Source organism: Chenopodium album, chromosome 10, assembly GCF_948465745.1.
Source record: "Chenopodium album chromosome 10, dcCheAlbu1.1, whole genome shotgun sequence".
Classification (NCBI taxonomy): Eukaryota; Viridiplantae; Streptophyta; class Magnoliopsida; order Caryophyllales; family Amaranthaceae; genus Chenopodium; species Chenopodium album.
In genome coordinates, this window is record NC_137843.1 from 44538230 (window position 1) to 44558991 (window position 20762).

A 20762-nucleotide genomic window follows, 5' to 3' on the forward strand; every position below is an offset into this window, starting at 1 on the left:
ACCGCTTACGCCGGGTCCCAAAAATCTGGACCCGGAACCGGAACCGGTTATACTGGGTCCTAAATATTTGGAACCGGTATTGGATCCGGATGGAACCGGTTCCAAGACCGGGTTGCCCGGTGATTTTTTTAACATTTTTTTTACTTTGTTCCTACTAAATTGCTGATCTGCTATATTTCTATGATAATGTAAACCCGCACTTTTAACAACCTGTACAATCTTAATTTATAGCACACATAATATTATGCACATTATTAATAGGAGTACAAATTAAAGCTAAAAATTCATATAAATTACAAATTAAAAGTTTCTAGAAAAAGTTTCATAAAATTAAAAGTTTATACAAACAACCAACTAATATAAAAGTCCACTACACAATACAAAAGTAATAATAAAAGCTTTAAGCCATTTGATTCATCCAATGATGGATCCAAGCACAAACCACACTATTCTAACTCCCTGTAAAACAAAAATAAAATAAAAATAAAATAAAATTAGTGAGTAAAAAATTAATATAGCATAAAATTTTAATAAGAAAGAAGATAATAAATTAGAACAAACATATTCACCTCGTATACTAAACAAATTCGTATAATAATTATACTAAGCAAAATTTCTCAACTCAAATCACAAACATATTCATCTAATCTCGTATACTATAATAATTATAACAAATTCTTGATATTAAATTTGTTCATCTAATCTCATATACTAAGCAAATTCGTATAATATTCACCTCAAATCATCAACAACAAATTTTGTTACAAATTAGAACGAACATTATAAAACGGACAAAGGTGGACTAAATATAAAAAAAAAAAAAAAAAATTCAATCTCACATGAACATTTTTGCACAAATATTAGATGAACAAATTTAAACGAAATTAACTTGATAAACAAAAAAAAAATTCAAGTATAACGAATATCATTAAACAAAAACTACCTTGAATTCACTTAGATGACCATGGAAGAGCGTATGACGCCGATGAACAAAGATTAAACTTGAGATTTTGAGAGATCGAGGGATTAAATTTTGAAAATTGAAAGAGCTAGAGAGAGGAGAGAGAGTGAAATGAAGTGGTGGCTGAAAAAATGAGAAATGAACAAGGTTTTTCCTTATATTGGACTTTTTAATAAATGGACCTAATTTATCTGGGTATTATAAAATCCTACTAAGGTTAAAAAAAACAGTACCAGTAACCGGGTACCCGTTATTGTCGATTCCGGTACCGGATACCTGGTATCGGAATTGGTTTAATCAGGTATCGGGTCCAAAATATTTAGACCCGGAATTGGAACCGATTGCTACCGGTTCCTAAATTTTGGAACTGGAACCAGTGGTACCGGGTTCGGATCCGGAGCTGCCGGATCCTAACCAGTTTCAGTTCCAAAATCGGATACCCGAAATTTGTGCTCACCCCTTGACCATGGCTACCTGTCATTACAATAAAAATCAAGTAATAATTCCTTAATAGGCCCCTCTCACATTTCAAAATCATACTCTCCACTATTACCCCTTTTCTCTCCCTTTTCCCCTCTTTCAGACACACACCATCTCTCTATTTCTTTCATATTTTTGGCCGGCAATTACACCTTCATCACAATCCACAACCATGAGCTTTCAAGATATCAGAAATGGCGGAGGTCGGCCAACTTCTTCGTCGCGTTCTTCCACACAATCACCATCTCAAGCCGTTGCCGCCGGTATTTTTCAGATCAACACCGCTGTATCCTCCTTTCGCCGCCTTGTCGATGCCATCGGAACTTCTAAAGATACTTCTGATCATCGCCAGAAATTGTTCGTTTTCTTCCCCAATTTTCGAATTTTGAGCCCTAATGAATTGTTGTTTTTCATGAATTGTGATCATTTTTTTGTTCTTCGAATTATGGATGATTTTAGGCATAATACAAGACAGCGTATATTGCAGTTGGTTAAGGATACTTCTGCTAAGCTTAAAGCTCTCAGTGATTCCGACCACTCTGCTAATGTCACGGTAATCTCTCTTTTTCTTTATGTTTGTCATTTTGTTTGAAATAATTTATGATTTTAGTGTTTTAATTGAATTGTAGTTATCCTAATTGAGTAGATTTCTATGTTTTATGATGCTCAAATTTTCATTGTAATTCATTGGTATGCAAATCAATTTCAATTCTTAGATTTTGTTTTTTTTACCTGAATTTTGAAGTAATTTGCAGTTTTGAATCTTGCATTTCCATTGTCCCCTCTTTAAATTTGTTCTTTAATTGTATTCTATGAAGATTTTATTTTATTTTATTTTTTTTAATTTACTATGTGTAGTAATTATTTTAGCTAATTAAATTAATGGAGAAGCCGAATAGGTGTAAGGGATAATTCGTACAATTTAAAGTTTTTTTATACATGAGATGTGATTCAAGGTTTAGCAATATATAGAAGTAGAAATGTGGGTTTTGTTTTTGACAATGGAGGGGAACCAACTAATTTGACAAGTCGTTGATTTCTTGACTTTGTAGTTGATTTATTAATTTGATGAAATGGGAAGTTTTTGTGCAACTTATGTTTGTTGGATCTTCGATCTTGGAATGAAAGGTTTACACTGAAAGACATTGATATATTAACAGGACATTTCTTTTGATTACAGATTGTGGTAAGGTATTTAAGGTTTGTATTTTTGTGAACATTGTGATTTGGGTTTGTTGACATGATGATGAGGCTGACTACTGTTGATGAATTCTCGGAATTGTGCTTTAATCATTTGGGACTTTCATTTATTTATCAGCCACGTGTTATCTTTCTTGCCTCTAATAATATGGAAAATGTAGAACTCTTTCTTGGAACTTTTTGCATTGCTACATGCACTGCTATTTCTATACTTCATATATGTGCATTTTGTTCATTTATAAAAGGAAAATAAGTTTTATTTTCCTCTATCTACTGTTATAGCTAAACTTGTATGGAGATGTTGTGTAATGTGTTTTTGAGAAAGTTTGCATGTAAAGTAGTTTGAGAATCATTATTGCGTTATCTTTTCCAGCAAAGCAAAAAAATTGAAGATGCTAAGCTTGCTAGAGATTTTCAAGCTACTTTACAAGAATTTCAGAATGTTCAGCAGCTTGCTTCTGAGCGTGAATCATCCTACATGCCATCTGGGGCTCCAACTTCTGTTGTAACAGAGTATGCAATAAGCAATTTGTTAGTCTGTCATATCTTTTTTGAACAACAATTTCAAAATAATCTTCGCATGCTGAAAGTTGTGTTTTCCTTGGTTATTAACAGCTCAGGTGGTGAAGAAGCAAAACAGGATCTTGAGAACCAACCTTTCTTGTTGGATCAAAAAAGGTTAGACTTTAACTTGATCTATTGCCTGTTAATGGCAGTATTGTCTGTCATCGGTGCAGGCAATATTTTTTTCACTTTTGTTATAAAACGGCTCTTTTCTTGTTAACTTATTTGAACAACTACTTAGAAAAGTAAGTTCTTCTCATCAAATTAAAATAAGCCATGGAGTAATATAAATTAATAAAAAGTTAAAGCTGAAAATGAGTCAAACTTTTAGAAATGCAATGAGTATATGATACTTGCAGTGACTAGGAAAGTAGCAATAGTGTAGAATCATATGGGCAGGCAACAATTGGTACTTTGGGATAATGAAGTTTTATTTAATGAAGCTATTATAGAGGAGAGAGAACAGGGAATTTATTTTTTGGAATAAGACATTAAAAGTATATGGCAATAAGGACACGAAAATAAGAAAATTTGGTCCGATGGGTCTAAATTCTTCTGATGTGTTTTATTTTAACAATAATAAAGTAATTAAAACAAGGCGAGGAAAACAAAGCATGTGCCTGTGATTTGTCAAGGAATGGATTGTTAAAATAAATTTGTTGAGTTTACTCCAACAAAATTTACTACATGAAACTGTTAGATATTAGAACACTTTGCTTATAGACTACTCTTGAATAAAATATTTTCCTTCAGTTCCTTTTATTGTCCTTTCTGTCATTTAGTACTTTTGTAAAGTTTGAAGTTCAATAAGATGTGTTCTTTGGTAAAGTTTGACAATCAATAAGATGTGTATGATGCTATGCATCCTTATGTTTTAAACTTGCAGCAACAGTGCATTTTCTCATTCGTGTATGTGTAAATAGATCCTTTATACTCCATATGTTTCTAAAAATTTGACTCTCTTATACAGTAGTTTCTACGAATGTTTGGGAAAAGTGCGAGTTTAATAAAGGTTTTTAAAATTAAGTGAGATTGACTAAAAAAGTGGGTGAGTGTAAGAAAAAAAGAAAAAGATAAAGGGGGAGGAGTGAGTGGAAAGGTATAATAGTAGTGGGGTAAAGAGGTATTATTGGTGAGTCAAACTTTTGGAAATACTTCAAAGCTGAAAGTGAGTCAAACTTTTAAAACGGAAGGAGTATATGATACTTGCAGTGACTAGGAATAACGTAGAATCATATGTGCAGGCAAGAATTGGTACTTTTGGATAATGAAGTTGTATTTAATGAAGCAATCATCGAGGAGAGGGAACAGGGAATTAAGGAGATACAAAGCCAAATTGGTCAAGTTAATGAAATTTTCATGGACCTTGCTGTTCTAGTACACGAGCAGGGTGTAGTAATTGGTAAGATCCCGCATTTCACACAGATATGCAAACTCGCATAGTCAAATTTGGTTGTATATTCTTGCATTTGTATTTGCCTCAGTTTGTAAGTTTTACTCCTTTTTTAATCGCAGATGATATCCATTCTAATATTGAGGCTTCTGCTGCTGTGACAAACCAAGCGAAACAGCAATTATCTAAGGCTTCTAAAAGTGAAAGAACAGGTTCAACTTGGGTAAGTTTCAGAAGTATTTTACTGAAAGTTCATATCTAATTTAAACATTTTTATCTATTTGTCCCTTCCCATGTGACAAGTCACTTCTATCATTATTCATTAGAGGCCAAAACAAATGGTACGAAAATTTATTTAATTAATTGACTCCGTTTTGCATGGTTAGATGGGACATTGCTGAACTTAACTATGTTGAAGTCAGAGAATCAGTAAGAAAGTGAAATGATAAACCTTGGACAACTGGACAATATACTTCAAAATATCAACTTTTGTACAATTTAATCAGCTTACTAAATCCAAGTCTAATTTTTCTTTTCAACTTTCTTATTTCCTGAGATTGTAATGAAGTTTCGCTTCTTGCTTGTGACATCAAGGATAAAATTAAGGATGAAATTTCTCTTCCTGAGACTGTAAAATAAAGTTCAAAACAAGAAAAAGGATTGGAATCAAGGAACATAATAGAAACTAGAAAGGAAGAGATAAAAACCTCTTCATTCTCATTTTGTTAAGGTAAGGCAAGGGAAAGAATGAAAGTTGGTTTTGGGTCTTTGATACAGGGGAATACTAAACCCTTTTCCACAGTCATTCTCTCTCTTCCTTCTTTGTCATGCATCACCTTCCTCATCTCCCAATGTACAAGCACCACGTTTAGCTGCACACTTCTTCACCTCTCACCACTGTATTTTGCTCTCCTGGTGATGTCTCATTTTGCTTCCCTCTGCTACCCCCTTGGCCTAGACCTTCACCGTTGATGGTCAGCTCGTATGGAAAGAGATGATCTAATTACCAAAAGCCAAGAACTTGACCAACTTTTGTGGGAAAAGTTTGTACTCAAATTTTGAGAACTATTTTGTACTTCTCAAAGATTTGATTCTATAACTTTTTAGCTGAGTTATATGCCCTTTCTTCTCTCTATCTCAGTCTCTCTCGTCTTTGTCTAGGTGTATATGGTTGACATGGTTAGATGTTGTACTAATGTTTTGCCTGGGAAGGGAAGCAATTATGTTGTGGTTGTTAGCTTATGGGGATGTGTTGGTGCCCTTGGTGAGAATGGAAGTAGCAATGGTGGTGGAGCTGATGAAGAAAAACTTTGCCTCAGGCGCTGTTAGGCACAAGGTGTTAGGATTTACACAATTTTATGTTTAAGCTAAGCCATATTGGCTCAGGGCGCAACAGTGTTGTCACAAATCTTTTTACCATTAGGTGTGCCTTACTTCAACAAGGCACAGGGAACATTGAATAGCCTTGGTTGCACCTTAAGGTTTTTTACACATTGGGTGAAATGGTGGAGGCTATAGAAAGGGGATGGATGGTGGCCATGGTTTGGTGCTTTCGTTGTTGAGTTTTGGGTTGTGTTACTTACATTCTTCATTTCCCCTCAAGTGTCCGTGTTTGGTCTTTGACACTCCAACACGGGCATGGACACTTCAACACTTCATTTTGGACCAAAATCATAGAAGCAAAATAACCGAATCTAACATTATATGAGTCCAAGGTACATAGGTTGTGGGAATGGTTGTGTTACAGTGTTAAGAGGTGGAAACTGGTGTAGGATGGAAGCCCTATACTTGGGAGTCAAAAGTTTTAGAAAAATTGAGGATATGAAAGAGCTGATTTTAGGGGGATCTAACTGTCAAAGGAAAATGAGGGAGACTATTCAGTGTAGATGAATTTTTTAGTGAAACTTGAAAGTTGAAACGTGTTTCCAATTGATAAATGGCGAAGTATTAGTTCATCTTGAAAAGCTAATTTGTAGCATATGTGAGTACAATGGAAAGTCTGCTTATGTTGGCAACTAATGGTAGAAGAGAATTCATTGAATCAAATTATATAAAGATATGTTTCTCCTTTGGTTTTATGTAGCTGTTGTGTTTGCAGTGGCCTATTTATGCCCTTCTTTCCTACGATTATACATTATTCCTATTTGTAATTGTATTTGTTTTATTTTTTCTTGTGGCACTCGACAGTGTTGGTGGTTGCTGGCTTTGTTTGTATTGGCGATTATTATCTTTGTGCTGATCTTAATCCTATAGACTGCAACTAAAGATATGAAGTTGATGGGATTACGGGAGAGTGAATTCTACATTTTGAACCGGCCGATATTCTTTTCTTATTTTTGTGGCTGTAGGAGCATTTTTTTTGTAAAATTTTATGTATGCATGTATTTTTGCGGTGTTGTTTTCTGAAGGTTTGTCTATATTTTCCTATACATGTATGTTATTTATTGTTTCCCAAGGTTTTCCGTTTGTATATTCACTGTAATTTCTGCTCCTTTTGTTTTATCAAAATTAGACTGGTACAACATTTAAAAAATTAAAAAAAAAAAAAAAAAAAAAAAAAAAGGTTAATGTTTTTCGAGTGTATGGCTTCCTGTTTCTCATTGTTGGAGAAATTTGTTTCCTGAGAGTCCAGAGTATATCCTGGCAAAATTCTGTTATGATTTTATTGCCTTGACCTAATATTTTTTTTTTTTTTTTTGTTATGATTTTATAACATATACTCACCCCACACTAATTATTTCCTTGACCTAATACTTTTTTTTTTCATAGCGTGTTACAACGTGAAGGTGAGACAAGCTTCACCCAAACATTGGTGAAATTGTTATAACTACCCATTACAATTACAGCTGTTTAAGAAATTCATCCACTAACAGATTTTCTAACGACCCTTCCCACTAAAACAGACTTCTAACTGTTAACAAACTAACTCTCAACAAAAAGTTTTACATGCAATCGGTGTGCAGTAAAAATATTGTACAACGGAATTTCTCACGTGTGAACAAAGTTCTGTTTTTTTTTTTTTTTTTTTTTTTCCTCTTTTTTCCTTTTTCCAAAATAACGAACATCGACTTCCTCCTTCAAAACTCCTTCACCAAGCAACCATGGAGGAGAGAGAAAACTCCAATTTTCGAGATTCTTCACGCAACAATACAAACTCCAATTTTCGATCAACAATGCCGGAAACCTCCAGATTGTCCAATTACGAAAACCTAATGCGAGAATTTCTGCAATTACAAAGAGAAAATCAACCACCATTAACGCAACATCCAGAGAAAACATGGAGTTTCGACCTCAATCAAACATTCAGGGAAGGTGAAGCAGAGAATTTCGTTGATGATCTCGATCAATTTAATGATGATAACAAATGTTTTCTCCTTGGGAGGGTTTTTTTGTTCCCTCTAGGGTTTTTCCCTTGGGAGGGTTTTTCTAGCCTCCATTGCTAGATTTTTCTTCTTTTTTTGAAGGTTTTCCTTCAATCTTCTCCCTCTCTCTTTCTCTTCCATCTCTTTTCTTCTGATCTCAATTGTAAATTTTTGTAGGGGGCTTCCATCGGTATTTTTACCGGTGGTAAGCCCCAAAAAAACTTTCTAATTGCTTTCAATAAAAGATCACATCTTTATGATGAAGTTTGATCTACTATTAGGTTTATATATTTTGTTTGTTCGTCTGTCAAAGTTTGAAGATTTAGGGTTTCACAATCTCCAAAAGTGTCTAGAAGGCCATATGAGTTTTTTCACCCAAACAACTATTCATATGTGGATCTCAAGCCGAATTAGTGCTAACTCACAGATTGTATTGCTTCAGATGAAGATTTTTATAAAGGCGATCGTTGATCAAATCTGCGATGTAACTAGTTCTAAGGTGAATTGTATTTGTATTGAAATTTTAGATTTCCTCGGAATTGTTTGTAAGTGTCGTTTGGCTATCTTTCATTAATGAAATCATTTCTCTTCTTGTCAAAAAAAAAAAAAAAAATTTAATGATGATAACATTCAAAACTTAAAAATTCCAGAAATACAAATACAAGTTAATAATCTAAACAAATACAAACCTATTGTTTGTTTTTGCTTAATTTTTTATTTGATTTTCAATAATTAATGCAAATATTGAAAATCAAGGTGCTTCAAATACATTAGAAGATGAAAATCAAGTTATTCCGAACACATTAGATGAAAATGGACAACCAGTAGATAAAGATGAAGGTAACATCCTACAAAAGTTACTTTAATTAAGGCAAGTTACATATATTATGGCAAAAGTTACATTGACTATATGTTTATTTAGTAAATCATTGATGCATGTCTCATGGTACAAAAGTTACCAATATCATTACAAAAGTTACCTTTATTAATACAGAAGTTACTTGTATTATATACCCCTGTACTAAATAACTTATTCTTTATGCTTATGCTTAAGTGCATAACCTATATTTATAACACTCTGCTCCCATGTTCTCATGCCTCTAGGTACTTGTTTGTGATTTTGTTCATGCTGTAATTGTGATTTTGGTTACAATTATTCCTAGAAAATGCTAAATATCTCTTATTCTACTAATGCACAGATACAAATCCAAAACCAATAGATACCACTGGTTTAGATATGGAAGGATCATTAGTTGGAGTGGAAAGAAACACTTATAAAGAAATTTATGACTTGTACAATCTACATGCTTCTACAGTGGGATTTTCAATAAGAAAGCATACAACAAGGTATCGCACACACACAAGTATAGTCACATAGAAATATTATGTGTGTTCTGCGGAAGGAAAAAGACATACTGCTGCAAAGAAGACAAATATGGTTCTAATGGTTGATGAAGATAACTAGGATTTCAAACAAAGAAAACCAAGACAAGTCTCCATTACAAGAACTAACTGCAAGGCAAGCCTAAGAGCAAAAATAAATGATGATGGAAAATTTAAGGTGGTGTCACATGTATTACAGCATAATCATGAACTAACAAGAAAGATGTGACATTATTTGCATCGATATGAGAGAGAAGTAACAAAAGAAAAGGCAAAAGCAATTAAAACAATGAAATTTGTTGGACTTTCAACAATGGACACATATAATTACATGTGTACAAAAGCTAATGGAGAAGAAAACTTGGGGCATAGTGTTGTAGATCACCTCAATTTATGCTCAAAACTAAGAATGGAACAAATAGAGGCTGGAGATGCTCAGACAATAGTGAACATTCTGATCGAAGAACAAAAAGATCCTAACTTCTGTTTTAGAGTGAAATTCGACAATGAAGGTAGAATTTCCAACATTTTTTGGAGAAATGCAATGATGTTAGAGGATTACAAAATATACGGAGATGTTCTTGTATTTGATACAACATACAGAACAAATCGGTATAACCTTATATGTGATCCTTTTGTTGGAATAAATAACCATTGGAAAAATTGTATGTTTGCATGTGCATTCATAGGTAATGAAAAAACAGAGTCGTTTGTGTGGTTGCTTGAAACCCTTTAAAAAATCTATGGAGAATAAAATTCCAACCTCCAAATTCACTGACCAAGTCCAGGCTATGGCTAATGCAATTGAGTAAGTACTACTTTTTTTATTTGAATATCATATTCACTGATTCCAGTCTCATTTTGAGTCATTTTTGTGTTCATAACTTTTATGAATATAAGTATCACTTATGTGAGTATAAATGTTACTTTTGTGAGTAAAAATGTCACTGTTGTGAGAATAAGTGTTCAAATTTAATGACATATCACATTCTGAATGCAGGTATTCCCAGACACAAGGCATAGGCTATGTATATGGTACTTAGAACAAAATGCAATAACACGATTTGGAGCCCTTAAAAAGGATAATGAGTTCAAAAAAAAATTCAACAAATGCTTGAAGGGATGTGTGACAGAAACAGAATTTGAAAAAAGATGGAAAGAAATGATACAAAAATTTGATTTGGTTAATCATGCATGGTACCAAAGGGTGTACGATCTAAAGGAAAAGTGGTGTCCAGCACTCAGTAAAGATTTCTTCTCGGCAGGAATTCTTTCATCACAAAAAAGTGAAAGTACGAACCATACAGTAGGATTCACAGCTAATAAATCAACAACACTGACAGAATTCTATGGCATCTTTGTAACAACCATAAAAAGATGGAGAAGTGAAGAGAAGTTTAATGAGTTTACCTGCAGCAAATCAATAGCCTGTACTTCATTGCCACTATCCGGAATGCTAAAGCATGCTGCACATGTACTTCTATATTCCTTTATTACATATATCTAAGATTGAAAACAAACAACATAAGCACATATAGAAATGATACATGCAAAAGAACATGACTGGTAGTAAGTTATTGTTCTAATGTACATGTTTTCACATTGTCTCTATTTAGAGACTTCGAAGAGGAATTTGGCTACTCAATGGAAACCACAGTACAAATGCTAGGGAGAACTGAAGAAAACATTATTATTTATGAAGTATCTCTAGAAGAAAAGCCATGGTCTTCCCAAAAGGTAAGTTACATACATGAGAGCCAAACTATATGGTGCACTTGCAAGAATTTCGAAGCATCTGGTTGGCTATGCTATCACTACCTCAGAATTTTACATCTACATTCTATTACAAGAATTCCAGAGAAGTACATTACCAAAAGATGGACAAAGCTTGCAAAGTCTAAAGTATGGAATAGAATGGAAAAAAAAGGATCCAACACTCCCATATACACCATGGAGACATACAATGATGAGAAAATATTATAACTTAATCTTAAGGAGTCAAGAAAATGAAAATACAAGAGCATTCATGGAGGAAAACTTCAAAAGCTGTATGAAAATGGTGGAAGACTTACTTGCGGCTGATGCTTTTACATAGGAGGTTGCTGCAAGTGATGACAATTCTGATGTGGCAGAGAGTGCTCAAAGTAACAATAATACTGCTTCTTCATCAACAAGTACAACCATACCCACTATATTAGACCCTAAGAGAGCTGTAACAAACGGAAGAAGCAAGAGAGCAAAAGGAGCACTTGAAAAAGGGAAGAAATCAAAGAAAAAAGCATTACCAGATCCAAATTCAGAGTTTGGATCGAAGACACCTACTGTGCGACTTTTTGAACTTGTAGTGAGTTTGGATGAAACACAACTGCAAACTTTCCTAAACTTGTAGTAGTTTATTTTTGTTTAATGCTACTATTGACTTTCATACTGAATTTTGAATTGTGATATGGAATTGCTCATGAATTATAAACATTTATATAATGTTACACTGATACTCAAAAAAGTAATGCATATACTCGCAAAAGTGATGCATATACTCGCAAAAGTGATGAATTTACTCACAAAAGTGACACTAACACTTACAAAAGTGATGCATTTACATAGAAAAGTAACACTAATACTCGCAAAAGTAACAATAATACTCACAAAAGTGATGCATTTGCTCACAAAAGTGATACTTTTTACTCACAAAAGTACTGCATATACTCACAAAAGAAATATTTCACTCACAAAAGTGATATTTATATTCACAAAAGTGACAATAATAATCACAAAAGTGTCCGTTTTTAAAATGAATAAAATGGTAATATATGATAAAATTTAAATTTTCATTTAAATCAACAATATTCACAAAAGTGACAATAATAATCACAAAAGTGTCCGTTTTTAAAATCAATAAAATGGTAATATATGATGATATATGATACACTCATAAAATTACAATCAGAAATATAAATAAATAAAAATAAGAACAATAGATTACCATTATTTAATCATATATATATATATATATATATATATATATATATATATATATATATATATATATATATATATATATATATATATATATATATATAATAAAATTTGTACAAACATTTTGAAAATATTAATACTAGTTTAATTGTCAATATTTATCACTAGTTTCAACTTCCAAAAGTAGTTAACTAATAACAACTTCCAAAATTAGTTAAAATTTAGAAGGAGTGTACTTCTGTGTAGCCTTTGTAGTCCGTTTTGCTTTCGGAGCAGTGTCAACAGCGGGAGCAGCGGGAGCAGTTTCAGATTTCTTCTTTTTCTTCTCCGCTGTTGTAGCCTTCCTCCTTTCTTCAATTTCAGTAACATAAGCAGGATCGCTCTTCTTCTCATTAAATTTTTCAACTTCTGCTAAGACTTCAGATCTTGATTTGTTCATGTCACACAACACGAGTTTCGCACAAATCTTAGCACGTAAAAATTTCCTCCCCGCAACCTCACAACAAGAAAATAAAAGGCACATTAATATGTATAAAACATTAGCATAAACAATATCAAATGAATCGTTTCAGATCAGTTTCAAGATCACTCACTGTTCTACGTTCATCTACAGAAAACGATGTATCACCAACAAAATGCTCCATATAAAACGTCATAAACACACCACGGTCATTATTATCAAGCTTACTCTTCCGCCACACTAAATCGGCAATTTTGAACTTGTAAAAAGGGACTTTTTCACTCTTTGGATGATTTCTTTGTGCAAGAAAATCAGCAAATTCAGAACACTAAAAAAAACAAAATATTAAAAACAATAAAAAAACAGATTAAAATAGAAACATACTTTAAATTAGACAATAACATACAAGATAAAAAGTTAAATTTTGAAAATATGTAATCGTCTCATCACTCCAAATGATATTATCAACATAATGAACTAATTCATTGTCATGATCAATCACAAACAGCACATAATGATCATTAACAAGAATAGGAAAATAAACTTGAAAAAATAGAACAAAAGTAAGCATAAAGCACAGCCATCAAACAGTTAATATATATAAAACATTAAGATATATACCAAGTCTGCACCAATAACATCACAACCAGAATTTTCATATGTAACCCATTCATCCCAAATTCCGTGCAAATCCGACACAGCAGAACTATCTTCACTCCCCTCTGATACATGCAACAAAGCAAACTAAAAGGAAAAAATAAATAAATGAAAAGAGTAAGAAAACAAATAACTCAAAACAAGAAAGTTGCTTACACTTTGCCTCGCACCAAAAAAGAATCTTTGAGGACCACAAGAATCATAAAAACACGATTCATTTAGATAAATGCAGTAGCAATCAACTACTAACCAACGAACCAAATTAGGATGCACCAAAGACACCATATCCTCTCTTGGAATGAGAAAATGCAATCCAAAAGTAACAAGATTCTCACTGCAAGGTCAAATAATATTATTAATATCAAAACAAAAAGAAAAAGAAAAAAAAGGTTTCAAAAAATATGACAATTAAAAAAGAACTTACTTATCATTAAACAAGTGATCCGTCAGACAATAATCAAGAGCTTCTAAATATAATCGAGGTAATTTTTCACTAAAAGCACGAGAATTACTTTTCATAAATGGCGTAACAAACACTACACTCTAACCACCAATTGCACCACAGTCCAAAGAACACAAAATTTTATTCGTTCTCATGCTGCCAACCGGACCATCTCGACCACCTCCACCATCTCCAGCACCTCGACCAACTTCATCTCCCAGGGTCGACTTTAATGAATTACTTGCATCAACTTTAAAATACTCATTCACTGACTTCATTTTATACACTCATTAATTAAGCCATCAAGAAGCTTATGATAATACGGGTTAGACAAAAGTTGTTGTGTTTGAGAAAACTCAATAGAATCAGCATCCAAAGAAACAGAATGTTCAACCGAACGACTATTCACCAACTGTTGCAAAGTACCAAAACAATTGGAATTCACAGATGAAAACAGCTCCATGTTCCTTTTCATAAAAAGAAACGCCTCATGAAAATCCTACACATTAACAAACAATTATATCAGAATAGAACAAATGTTTTATTAAAGTTAAAAAAAAAAAAAGAAACATACATCAGTTGCAGCACTTTTGATCTCAGAATCAGTTAATACTCCTTCAGGCAAATCAAAAGTCACACATCTTCTACCATCATCAAACCTCCTTGCATTATCGTAATCAGTATGAACTGCACCAACTTCACCCTTACTTAAGTAGTTAACATTTGAATTAACACACTTAGCAAAAAATGGATAAGTCAATTCATTCAAAACCCCCTGACCAAATCCACCAACCTTTAACTCCAAGGACACCCTGTTTCTCACTTTTTATCTGTTCAGTGTTGGATAAGAGGAATAGTGGAGTTCTCTACTATACCTTGGAAATTCAAATGATGAAAATACATAATCTTAAGCAATAACAAACATCCACTAACACTATCTTTAGCCTCAGAATTTTTGTAACTAACAACAAAATTCATCAGCTTTTTCAAAACAAATGAACACCAATCAAGATTTTTAATCTGATCAACATCATCCACAACATTAACTAACCTAAAATTAACAGTCCTATTAGCGGAAGGAACAAGCATACTACTAAGAGCATGCATAACAAATAACCTCTTAAATTCATCACCTCCATCCACCAACTCCTTCATCCTAGTTTCTAATTTAGCCAAAGGTATCGACTTCTTAACACCAACATCAAAAGCAACTCTCCATTTATCCTTCAATGCACTATCATCTTGAGATTGACCTTTGTAACTACCCTTCATTTCAGGAACCTCACGACCTTCTACCTTAGGCAAACCAAAAACATCACACACATCATCCTTAGTCACAACAAACTCCTTACCATCAGCAACACAAAACATACAAGTATATCCATTAAAACTCTCAACAAGCTAAGGAAGCATACCTCCAACCATACTTTTCACACGTAAAGACAACAAACCACCAAATCCAACCTCTTCTACATGTTTTATTTGAGTTGGAGAAAGCTTACTTACAACCTTAACTAATGAAAAAAGTCTACAACGACAGGTAAATTTCCTATCAGGCCTGAAAAAACAAAAAAAAAAAAAAATCCTTACCATTCAAACATGATAATAACATACTTATATACTGAAATTTAAATTATCATATAAAATTAAATATGAATTATGAACATTTATACAAATTTTTATACTTATTCTCACAAAAGTGACAATCATACTCACAAAAAATGATACTGATACTCATTAAAGGGATATAATACTCACAAAAGTGATTACTAACAAAAGTTTCAAAAATGATAACTGCACTCACAAAAGTGACACTAATACGAACAAAAGTAATACCGATATTCACAAAAGTGATATAATAGTGACAAGTGATTACTATCAAAACTTTCACAAAATGATACTTGCACTTACAAAAGTGACATTTATACATACAAAAGTGAAAGATATACTCACAAAAGTAACACTTAATATATTGACACAAAAATCACATAAAAACATAATTAATCAATGTTACCTATACTCTTACAAAAGTCACAATTCCATTCACAAAAGTATAGCAAATATACAATATTCTAAAACATAAAATCTTACTCATCATCAGAAGAACTATCATCATCCTCATTTACATGCCTCTTCCTTTTATTTCCCTTGGATGTATTTCCTTCACCTTTCAACTTCTTTTTTCCTCCTGCATCCATTTTATTTACTGTTTTCTCAGCTCTACTATAACGAAAACCTTTGATAGATCCTACCAATTAATAAAAAAAAACATGACAACAGAAAATTTGACAAATTTTGACAAAATTAAGAACACAAAAACCTAATCTAAGTAAAAGCAACTGACTAAAATGCACAATTAAACAAACATAGCACAAATTGAACAAGTAAAAACAAATTTGCGAAAAAGAGTACGAACACTAACCTAGAGCAGAAACATCAACATCATCATCACCAGAAACCAAACTCTTCTTCTTCACCATTGCAGAAAATACAAAAAATCCAAAATAATGAAAAACCTAAAATCGAAACACTAAAAATTATATAAATGAAATAAAATTGAGTAAACAAACCTGAAATTAGCAACAATCAACTTCAAAGTCGAGAAGTTAAAGATCGAAGAGAGAAAAATTCAAGTAGCAAACTGAGAAAATGCAAATCGCCAAAAGAGGAGAGAGAAAAAACAAGAGAAGAAGAGAAGTAGAGGAGAGAGAAAAAGATCGAAGAAGAAAGAGAAGCGGAATGAAGAGGAAAGAGAAAATAAGAAAGTTTTTTTTTCTTTTTTCTTTTACACGTGTGAGCAAAAATTGGGCCACTCAATTTGGACTTCTTTCTTCCGATTTTCACTTAAATAGTGAAAATCCGGTTTAATAAAAAGTTTGTCAACTCTCAATTAGAGCTTCTCATATCAGTTTGTCATTTAAAATTTTTGTTGTCCATGAAACCCAACTTAAAGGTAAAAATCTAAATATTTCAGGAAGCATGTTCATGTACATTTTTTAGGTTCAAATTGGGAAGATCACGCTAGAAAAGGATTAGTTTATTTTAAATTGTTATTGTTCTAATAGTGGAGCAACTAAGGCTTCCATTTAACAAACTTGTTCATGCAAATCTCAACACACTAGTAAATTATCATTGTTTTATAATGCCTACATATCTTAACAATTTCATAACCTAGTCTAATTTTAGTATGGGGAAAAGAGATGTAAGAAATTTTGGGGCTTCTTGATGAAATTTGCTACCATGAATCCCCTAAATTAAACTTTATGCAACCCACAATTATCCGATTTATATTTAAATCTCAACAAACTCGTTTTTATCTTTGGTACAACTTCTTTGAAATGTGTTGAATAACTTCTTCTTAACCTTAGTCAAATAAGAATTTCAATATAATTCAAACTTTAACATGACTTGATAGTAATTAGACCCTAACTAAACTTGACCCGATTGCTCAGTCAAGAAAAAAAAAAAAAAACCCTGACCCGATTGCGATCCGACTTTTACCTCAACTTTGGCTTGTTTGGTTTACATGGGAAGTAAATTCCTGTATGAAATCATATTACATGCGAAATTACTTCCCACTTGCAATTCTAAGGAATTTTGTATCCGATTTTGTTTAGAACAAGGTAACTTGAAATTCCAATGAATTTTAATTGACCGAGTGGGGATGTGGTAATTTATTTCCTATGTTTTGTGGGAAGTTTAAATTCACATGATTTTCTATTTCCTCCATTTTCACATGCATTTTATTGTCAACCAAACAACCACCCCATTTGCAAATTTAATTCCCATGAATTTCTATTTCCTTCACTTTTGAAGATTAACCAAACAAGCACTAAGAATATAATGGTTTAACCTGAAGTTTATTTGGCCTAATGAGAGCAATGCATGTTTAACCCAAGACCAAATTTATATTACTTGCAACTCAACATTGTATAAACGAAATTCAAATTTTGAATCTAATTTGAATTTTACTTGAATTATAATCAACCCCGAACAAGTCACGTATAACTGTATAAGTCAACAATTTTCTCCGATAAATAAAGAAAAAATACTCTGTGTAGGATAGAACCTTGAGTGATGCAAATAGAGGAATAAAATTAATGATCCAATTATTGATGTTCTTAGTTTAAGTTTTTAATATCAATCATGGACATTTAAAATTAAAATTAGTTGACGGCGTCTATCCAAGTCATTCAAATACGATTAAAAGGCATAGTTTCGTTGATTTGGGTTCCTTTTTCCTAAAAAATACTCTCAAGTCACAACTTCTGCCAGTTGACTTTCTAAGCTTATAATCGAATAATCGGTAACATTTTCTAACTAGAAGTCATAGTCCTAGAATAACAAAACTAAAATGAGTTCCTAAGATAATCAAAATGACCAAAAATCATCATCACAAAATCTATCACATGGCGTCGCTGCCGGTATTTTTCAGACCAACACCGTCATCACCACCTTCTACCGCCTAGTCAATGCCATTGGCACCTCCGAAGATAGTCCTGATCTCCGCCAAAAGCTGTTCGTTTACCTCTTTTTGTTTAATAAGTCGTTCATAATTCCTGTTATAATTATAACACCCTTTTCTGTGATTGTTTATGATAGAGTATATAAACCGATCCTAGGCTTCAACCATAACGATTAAGCTTATGGTTGAAGCCCAAAATCGGTTTATATTCTCTATCAGTTTATTTAATTATATACTAATTGCTACATTATTGTGGTTATTACAGACATCGTACAAGGCAGCATGTAATGACATTGGTAAAAGATGTTTCTGCCAAGCTCAAAACATTGAGTAATTCCGACCACGCTGCTAATATCCCTGTAATTCCCTTGCTTTTCTCTGTATATTGGTATTTGGTAGTACTATGTGCTATGGTATTGTGTAACAAGTGAAGAGATAGTTTCAAAATCAACGTTGTGCTATCTTTTTTCAGAGAGGCAAAAAAATTGAAGATGCTAAGCTTGCAAGAGATTTTCAAGATAGTTTAAAAGAATTTCAAAAAGCTCAGAAACGCGCCTTGGAGCGTGAATCTTTTCACATTCCATCTGGTGCTCCTACATCTTCTGAAATAGAGTACGCTGCGAGCAATTTGTTTTCTATTCCCTCCATTTCATATTCGCTGTTAGGTAAATAATACAATTAAACTTTTCCTGACTCTATCAGTTTATCTTGCGAAGTAGCAGCTCAGGATGTCGAGGGCCAACCTTTCTTAGAGAAAAAGAGGTAAGCCTTTGAATATATGGTTTACTCTCATCTCTTGTTTCTGTCTGTCATTACTGTCATCACACAATATTCTGGTTCTTTTAGTGATGATCAGGATCCATTGCATCTGAAGTATGAGAGCTCAATTATACAAAAGAATGTCATATATCTTTTTATTTCTAATACTCTTCTAGACTTTTTCTTCTTGAGCAAATAAATTTCATTTGTTTGTTGGCTTCCTTTATTTCCTTGATGTATGCGCTGAAGGCCGACAAATGCTAAAGCTTAGTTAGTGCTCCGTCTCTATTATTGGTAATAAACTTGGAATAAATCAGGTTAGAATCCTAGTGGGGCTTCTCCATATTACATTCAGTACTCAATGTAGGATGATGTAGAACACCATAGCAGCCTGTAATTTCTTACAACTTGACATCGAATGTGTAGGTACTATTGTTTTACTCAAAAAAACGGATGATTACTCTCATTATTATTATGTTAATGGATCCTGTATGTGTGTAATGTATGCCAGTACTATATGACTATATTTGAGTAATGCAGATCAATATGGTTGGATGGTAAGATTGAATTTATTGAAGACACTCTTGAGGAGAGGGAGCAGGAAAAAATCAAAGAGATGCAAAGCCGACTTGATGAAATTCTTGAATTCAATAAAGAGCTTGCTGCTCTTCTACAAGAGCAGGATGTATTAATCGGTAAGATTATATATGTAGTTTACTTGCATCTTTAGTTTACTAGACATTACTCTTTTTGTCCCATTGCTACACGAGACGAGGTTGAATAGGACTTTGATATTAGTACAAAGTAGAGAGAAAAAAGGAGTGAAAAGATGTGAGGCCAAAAAGCCGGGAAAAATTAGTCGTAAGCTAAATTTGTCACAAACGACCTTATAAAACACAAATCTATTTCTAAGTTCATGCTATTGTATTTGCTTCATTCTTTGTGCTTGATCTCTTTATACAAATGCAGATGGTACGCATTCTAAAGCTGAGGTTTCCTCTGCTGGATCAAGCGAATCAAAACCACAGCTTTGTAAGGCATCTAAAAGTGGAAGATCATGTTCACCTTTGGTAAGAAACAATGTTTTCTACTTTTCTTATTGATTGAAGTTAAATAAAGATCTACTTAAAAATGTATTAGGCTTTTTCTTATTATCTTACACTAAGGAATTACCAAGTATTTGCCAATGGTCTAATTCTATAAGTCGTATATTGCATGTTGAAGTCAGAGTACATATATGCATATTAATCGTAACTTACATTCTTATCATTGTTTTCTTGTGGCACTCAACAGTATTGGTGGCTACTGGCCTTCGTCGTGATTGCAGCTATCATCATCTTGCTTATCTTAATCCTATAGACCGCGATATGAAAGTTGATGGATTTGCTGGAGTTTGAATTCTGTAACAGGCCAAGATTTCTTCTCCTTGAGATTTAAGGCCATGGGAGGCAGAAAAATGGCTTATAATGTTTATTCGAATAGCTTGTTTTCTATGTACACACCAATGAACAGTGAAATCTGGTCACAAATATTTAGAACTATTCTTGTTTGCATATTTGAAAAGATGAAGATTAGAGTTGTTTATTCAAGAGGATTGCAAACTAGTGGGCTAATAACAAAATTACAAATACAACATAAATTAATGGAGAGATGGAAAAAA

At 32.9% G+C, this 20762-nt stretch overlaps 2 protein-coding genes and 1 long non-coding RNA gene across 3 annotated transcripts; 2 read left to right on the plus strand and 1 right to left on the minus strand.

Annotated features, from left to right (window-relative positions):
• Nucleotides 1–258: 258 nt before the first annotated feature.
• Nucleotides 259–1077, minus strand: LOC145563962 (uncharacterized). Its single transcript, XR_014094695.1, has 2 exons — nucleotides 944–1077; nucleotides 259–459 (listed from the first exon to the last, which is right to left on the minus strand). It is a non-coding gene; the product is annotated as an uncharacterized LOC145563962 (long non-coding RNA).
• Nucleotides 1078–1494: 417 nt separating this feature from the next.
• Nucleotides 1495–7124, plus strand: LOC145563963 (syntaxin-22-like). The gene is made up of 7 exons (XM_081624342.1): nucleotides 1495–1798; nucleotides 1901–1994; nucleotides 3015–3154; nucleotides 3257–3319; nucleotides 4450–4607; nucleotides 4721–4821; nucleotides 6786–7124. The coding sequence occupies exons 1-7, from the start codon at nucleotides 1614–1616 to the stop codon at nucleotides 6849–6851; spliced, it is 807 nt and encodes a 268-aa protein (XP_081480468.1). The 5' UTR covers nucleotides 1495–1613; the 3' UTR covers nucleotides 6852–7124.
• Nucleotides 7125–17404: 10280 nt separating this feature from the next.
• On the plus strand, nucleotides 17405–20499 carry LOC145565241 (syntaxin-23-like). The gene is made up of 8 exons (XM_081625308.1): nucleotides 17405–17501; nucleotides 18246–18396; nucleotides 18609–18702; nucleotides 18816–18955; nucleotides 19046–19105; nucleotides 19643–19797; nucleotides 20072–20134; nucleotides 20396–20499. The coding sequence occupies exons 1-8, from the start codon at nucleotides 17405–17407 to the stop codon at nucleotides 20497–20499; spliced, it is 864 nt and encodes a 287-aa protein (XP_081481434.1).
• The last annotated feature ends 263 nt before the right edge of the window (nucleotides 20500–20762 follow it).